Source organism: Aegilops tauschii, chromosome 7 (genome assembly GCF_002575655.3).
Source record: "Aegilops tauschii subsp. strangulata cultivar AL8/78 chromosome 7, Aet v6.0, whole genome shotgun sequence".
In the NCBI taxonomy this organism is placed as follows: Eukaryota; Viridiplantae; Streptophyta; class Magnoliopsida; order Poales; family Poaceae; genus Aegilops; species Aegilops tauschii.
In genome coordinates this window covers 302,428,938-302,435,777 of record NC_053041.3, presented here as the reverse complement: position 1 = coordinate 302,435,777, position 6,840 = coordinate 302,428,938, and the positions used below count along the sequence as shown (strand labels likewise).

At 41.8% G+C, this 6,840-nt stretch overlaps 1 protein-coding gene across 1 annotated transcript; it reads right to left on the bottom strand.

Annotated features, from left to right (window-relative positions):
- Nucleotides 1-495: 495 nt before the first annotated feature.
- On the bottom strand, nucleotides 496-1,748 carry LOC141027112 (uncharacterized). The gene is made up of 4 exons (XM_073504047.1): nucleotides 1,467-1,748; nucleotides 1,071-1,139; nucleotides 679-957; nucleotides 496-567 (listed from the first exon to the last, which is right to left on the bottom strand). Exons 1-4 carry the CDS (start codon nucleotides 1,746-1,748, stop codon nucleotides 496-498), a joined length of 702 nt encoding a protein of 233 aa, XP_073360148.1.
- Between the last annotated feature and the right edge of the window lie 5,092 nt (nucleotides 1,749-6,840).

Genomic DNA, 6,840 nt, shown 5'->3' with positions numbered 1-6,840 from the left:
AACAGAGACTGGAGAGTGGTCAGGTCATCAAAAGCCTGGCTGGACAAAGGAAGGTGGAAGTGCTGGAACATGTCCTGAGAGTCCAAGAACTCTTTAACAGTGATCCAGGGGTCCTTAACATAGGAAAAGAGCCTGGGAAATATGAATTGAAGTCTAGACACCTGATCATCAAGCTGCCAGTTGTCTGACCACATGAGGGCAGTGTCCCCTCCATTAATCTGAACCCAAGCACACTCCCTAAAGTTTTGCATGACCTTGCATATATCCTTCCACCAGAAAGAGCCACAATCAGAAGTTCCTTGGGGTACTCTGCCATGATAGTAGGTATCCCAAATTAAAGACACCCATGGGAGATCCTTTTTATTAAGAAAGTTATTTGCATGTTTGAGGAGAAGTGCAACATTCTGAACACCAAGATTAAGAATACCAAGGCCTCCCTAGTTTTTTGGCCTGCAAATAAGGTCCCAAGCAGCAAGTGAAGGGGCAGGCTCACCCCTATTCTTCCTCCAGAGGCATTGTCTCTGGATTCTCTCCAATTGCTTTAGAATTCCAGCAGGAACAGCCAAACTGCAAAGGAAAAAATTGGTATAGAAGACAAGGCAGAGTTTAGAAACTGCAGTCTTTCTCCCTGATTTAAAAAAGAGGAGCTAGCTGTCATTCTCCTCTCCATCAGTCCACCAATGGCATAAAATCCACCATTTTAGGCCTTGTAGTTCCCACTGGTAACCCAAGGTAGGTAAAGTGCATTTTCCCAATCTGGCATCCAAATGCAACAGCTAATTCAGTCATGACAGCAGTGTCCACATTAATGGGAATAATAAAGGATTTGTGGTAGTTCACATCAAGACCAGTGGACACAGAGAAGACCTTGAGCATGTCCTTCAGAGCTATAAGTTGGTCCTTGTCAGTAGGCAAGATAATTAAAGTGTCATCAGCATACTGAATCACAGGGTAATCCTGGTCATGACAAGGTATAGGTAGATGAAGAATGCCCCTTCTGAACATGTCATTGATTACAGTCTGCAGGAGATCAGCAGCTAGGAAAAAAAGGAGGGGAGAGACTGGATCACCCTGTCTGACACCCTTTTTACATCTGAACTTCCTACCAGGAACTCCATTAAGCAGAACAGATGAGGTACCTGTGGACAAAATTACTTCATCCAAAGAATCCACTTCTCATTAAAGCCCTTATATCTCAATATTTGTACTATTGCCTCATGCTCAAGGGAATCAAAAGCCTTCTCAAAATCCAACTTTAGAATCACAATTGGTCTCTTGGACTGGTGGCACTAGTGTAAATACTCAAAAGTCCACCCAATACAATCCTGAATTGTTCTGCTTTTTATGAAACCATACTGGTTCTTGTGAACACACTGCATAATCACCTCTTGAAACCTATTGGCTGCCATCTAAGATAGGAACTTAAGACCCATTCCTGTTAAAGAGATAGGTCTGAAGTCACCCACCTCTTCAGGTGAGGGCTTCTTAGGCACCAGAGTTATATATGAGTCATTGATATTTTCCAGATGAGCAGTACCATCAAAGAAAGCCCGGGCCAGTTCATAAAAATCCTGAGAAATTATGTGCCAGCACCTTTTGAAGAAGAGACCATTAAAACCATCTGGACCTGGAGCTTTATCAACTGGCATATGTTTGACAATCTTGTCCATTTCCTCCTTCTCAAAAGGCTTAGTGAGAATATCTAAACCCTCAACTGGTTCAATGAGGGAAGAAAGATCAAAACCCATGTTAATTCCCCTGGAAGAACCCATTCTGTTTTTAAAACAATTCCATATAATACCCTCCATTTGTGAGTGATCAGTCACCAAAGTACCATCAGGCAATTTTAAGCTAGCAATAGAATTCCTTCGATGCCTCTCAGTAGCCATAGCATGAAAGAACTTGGTGTTCTCACCACCCACTTTTATGTATCTGATAGTACATCTTTTCTTCCAATAAATACATTGAAGGTGGAGCAATTTCTCTACATGGTTTTTAACCACTTTCCTGAAATTGGATTCATGTCTGTAAAGTGGTCTATATTCCTCAAGCTCATCCAAGAGCAGAACAACATTATTGCATTTACATACTAGAGTTTTTAGTTTGGAAATGTTCTTCTGCCATCTCTTGAGACACATTCTCAGGGACTTAAATTTGTCAGCTATCCTAGCAGTAATATGCCCCTTTCTGGATTGTTTCTGCCACGAAGAATCAACACAATCCATAAAACCCTCCAGCTCCAACCAATAATTCTCAAACCTAAAAAGATTAGACTTGGGAATAGAAGTTTTGATTGTAACCACACAAGGCACATGGTCAGATGCAGTTCTAGCAAGTGGTAGCACCTCAGTCATGGGATAGTCAGATATCCAATCAACAGAAGTGAAGAACCAGTCTAGCTGCTCAAGCAGTGGAGTATCCTGCATATTGGACCAAGTGTAGGATCTGCCTTTGATGGGCAATTCCAAAAGACCTAAGTGTAGGATCTGCCTTTAATGATGTTTTAGTTATGCCGAATCTGATGATTAATGAGAAGCAGTGCAAATTTGAGGATGAGCCTATTACTGTGACCTATACCTCTCCATATCTGCAAGAATTGAGTGCTAGCTATTTAGCATGGAGATCGGAAGAAGTTGGAGTCCCTGACTATGCGATGGTCCAAAATAATTTAAAGATGGAATTGTTTTCATGGAACCTAGTACGCATGCATGCAATCCATGCACTCCAATGTACTATACATGTACATGAGAGAAGACAAGATTTTCAACTAGATCGTACATGTGCTAGTGCTCGTAGAAGAGTTAAAGTGTATTATTTTTTATGTTGCCACGTCCTCCAGAAAATAGAAGGAAGGCCAGGAATCTGTCATGGGATATTATGTCATTGTGTTCACTTGGATGGGGACCACCAGCAGGGGGTTAAATAAAGATGTGCACCAGAAAAATAGGAGTCTAAGTTAGGAATACTTTTATCAGTTTTGTATCGGTCGGTTGTTTGCTAAAATATAAAGCATGCAATCCATTAGTTAAGGAAAGGGTCGTATGTTGTTTTAAACGTGAGAAAGAGTCCAGATTAGAAAGTGTTGCTTCTCAACCAACTAGATAGGTCAGCTATAAAACTAAGGTGCACACATTGTAAAGATCAGGTTATTTTTTATATGAAATAAACAGATCGAGGGTGTACATCCGTATCAAGTTTTTGAGGTAGCTTTAGAAAACCTCTTTATTGCGATTTCTGCGAGGAAATTGTTTTGCGCGTGAGGTGCCGTCGTCCAGATTGTTTCTCTCGTGCTGAGCCGCAAGGTTCAAAACCCTCTACTTCGTGTACGTCCCATGCACGGGCGAGAGGTTGCTGCTACTGAAGGTGGGGTGTCGTGAAAAATCGGGCCGCAACAAGAGGTCGGATCTCGCCGACGAGGTTCGGTCATTATCAGGTGGTATTCAGAGCATCAGGTTGTTCACGACACTATGGAGAAGATGACGAGTGCATCATCATTCAGTAAGTTAAGATATGGGTTTCAGTTGGAGGAAGAAGGCCAATGGGATGGGCTTTTTTCATACTCGTGTTGTGGTACAGGAGAGATCATGTGCCATGACAATTGACCAGATGAGTTTGATTAATGCTGCAAGCATCGAGATGGTGGAGAAGCTAGATCTACCAACGACACCACGAGCTCAAGCATACTTTTTTCGTTGGGGCCATGAAGAGCTCAGTGTGACACATCAAACAAAGGTACTGTTTTTGTTGGGAAATTATTTCTACACTGTTTTGTGTGACGTGATTCCGGCACCGATGGTTTCATGTCACTTATTGTTGGGCAAGCCATGGTGGTACAAAGATCACGATGTTGCGTATGATTGTCAAACACACACATATACCGTCAAGAAGGGTGAGAAGTACGACCTAGTGCCCATGGGTCAGGAGCGTTTTAAATCTTGGAGGAAAGAACATCTTGAGAAGATGAAAGAGCAGAAAGAAGAAGAAAGGAAGGAAGGTGCTACAAATTTGACAGTCATCATTCAGTCTACAAACAACAGTACTATTGGAGACTTCAACTCGAAACTGAGGACGGTTTTGTTTCAAGAGGGGAGGATGATACGAGCACACCAGTCATTAGCAATATTAATCCAGTTATTGATCCAACCATTAATGATGTTTTAGTTATGCCGAATTTGAAGATTAGTGAGAAGCGGTGCAAAATTGAGGATGAGCCTATTACTGTGACCTATACGTCTGCATATCTGCAAGAATTGAGTTCTAGCTATTTAGCATGGAGATCGGAAGAAGTTGGAGTCCCTGACTATGCGATGGTCCAAAATAATTTAAAGATGGAATTGTTTTCATGGAACCTAGTACGCATGCATGCAATCCATGCGCTCCAATGTACTATACGTGTACATGAGAGAAGAGAAGATTTTCAACTAGATCGTACATGTGCTAGTGCTCATAGAAGAGTTAAAGTGTATTATTTTTTTATGTTGCCACGTCCACCAGAAAATAGAAGGAAGGCCAGGAATCTGTCATGGGATATTATGTCCTTGTGTTCACTTGGATGGGGACCACCAGCAGGGGATCAAATAAAGATGTGCACCAGAAAAATAGGAGTCCAAGTTAGGAATACTTTTATCAGTTTTGTGTCGGTCGGTTGTTTGCTAAAATATAAAGCATCCAATCCATTAGTTAAGGAAAGGGTCGTATGTTGTTTTAAACGTGAGAAAGAGTCCACATTAGAAAGCGTTGCTTCTCAACCAACTAAATAGGTCAGCTATAAAACTAAGGTGCACGCATTGTAAAGATCAGGTTATTTTTTATATGAAATAAACAGATGTGTTTTCGAGGGTGGACATCCGTATCAAGTTTTTGAGGTAGCTTTAGAAAACCTCTTTGTTGCGATTTCTGCGAGGAAATTGTTTTGCGCGTGAGGTGCCGTCGTCCAGATTGTTTCTCTCGTGCTGAGCCACAAGGTTCAAAACCCTCTACTTCATGTACGTCGCGTGCGCGGGCGAGAGGTTGCTGCTACTGAAGGTGGACTGTCGTGAAAAATCGGGCCGCAACAACAGGTCGGATCTCGCCGACGAGGTTCGGTCATTATCATTTGCATATAATTAGAATCATGGATATTCAAAGAATTCATACTAACAACATTGCAATCATGCTCATCATTTATACCAAACATTCTGTTGAATTCTTCTTCTATCAATTGAGCACAATTTTCCTTTCCATCATTTCCACGAAATACATTATAAAGATGAATAATATGATGCAACCTCAATTCCATCTTTTTTTTGTTTTCTTTCTATAAACCAAACTAGTGATCAAACAAAAAACTAAAAGATTCAATGGCAAGATCTAAAGATATACCTTCAACTACTCACCTCCCCGGCAATGGCGCCAGAAAAGAGCTTGATGTCTACTATGCAACTTTATTCTTGTAGACTCGTGTTGGGCCTCCAAGCGTAGAGTTTTGTAGGACAGTAGCAATTTTCCCTCAAGTGGATGACCTAAGGTTTATCAATCCGTGGGAGGTGTAGGATGAAGATGGTCTCTCTAAAACAACCCTGCAACCAAATACAGGAAATCTCTTGTGTCCCCAACACACCCAATACAATGGCAAATTGTATAGGTGCACTAGTTCGGTGAAGAGATGGTGATAAAAGTGTAATATTTATGGAAGAAATATATTTTTATAATCTAAATAAATAAAAACAGCAAGGTAACAAATAGTAAACAGGCACAAAAACGGTATTGCGATGCTTGAAAATGAGGCCTAGGGTCCGTACTTTCGCTAGTGCAATCTCTCAACAATGCTAATATAATTGGATCACATAACCATCCCTCAGAGTGCAACAAAGAATCACTCCAAAGATCTTATCTAGCGGAGAACATAAGAATAAATTGTTTGTAGGGTATGAAACCACCTCAAAGCTATTCTTTCCGTTCGATCTATTCAAGAGTTCGTACTAAAATAACACAAAGCTATTCTTTACATTCGATATATCCTAGAGTTCGTACTAAAATAACACTAAAGCAAATTCATATTCATAATACTCAATCCAACACAAAGAACTTCAAAGAGTGGCCCAAGATTTCTACCGAAGAAACAAAGACAAGAACGTGCATCAACCCCTATGCATAGATTACCCCAATGTCACCTCGGGAATCCGCGAGTTGAGTGCCAGAACATATATCAAGTGAATCAATACGATACCCCATTGTCACCACGAGTATTCAATTGCAAGACATATATCAAGTGTTCTCAAATCCATAAAAGTATTCAATCCGATAACAACGAAATCTCAAAGGGAAAACTCAATTCATCACAACAAGATAGAGAGGGGAAAACACCATATGATCCGACTATATTAACAAAGCCCGCGATACATCAAGATCATGAGATCTCAAGAACATGAGAGAGAGAGAGAGAGAGAGAAATTAAACACATAGCTACTGTTACAAACCCTCAGCCCCGAGGGTGGACTACTCCCTCCTCATCATGGTGGCCGCCGGGATGATGAAGATGGCCACCGGTGATGATTCCCCCCTCCGGCAGGGTGCCGGAACGGGGTCAAGATTGGTTTATGTGGCTACAGAGCCTTGCAGCGACGGAACTTCTGATCTAGGATCACCCCGAGGGTTTTCGGAATATTTGTGAATTTATAGGGTAAAGAGGGGGTGCAGGAGGCCACCGAGGTGGGCACAATACACCTGGGCGCGCCTGGGCCCACAGGTGCACCCTGGTGGGTTGTGCCCCTCGAGGCACCCCCCAGGCTCTGCTCTGGCCCATCCTGAGTGTTCTGGTCCATAAAAAATCTCCAAAAAGTTTCGTGGTGTTTGGACTCC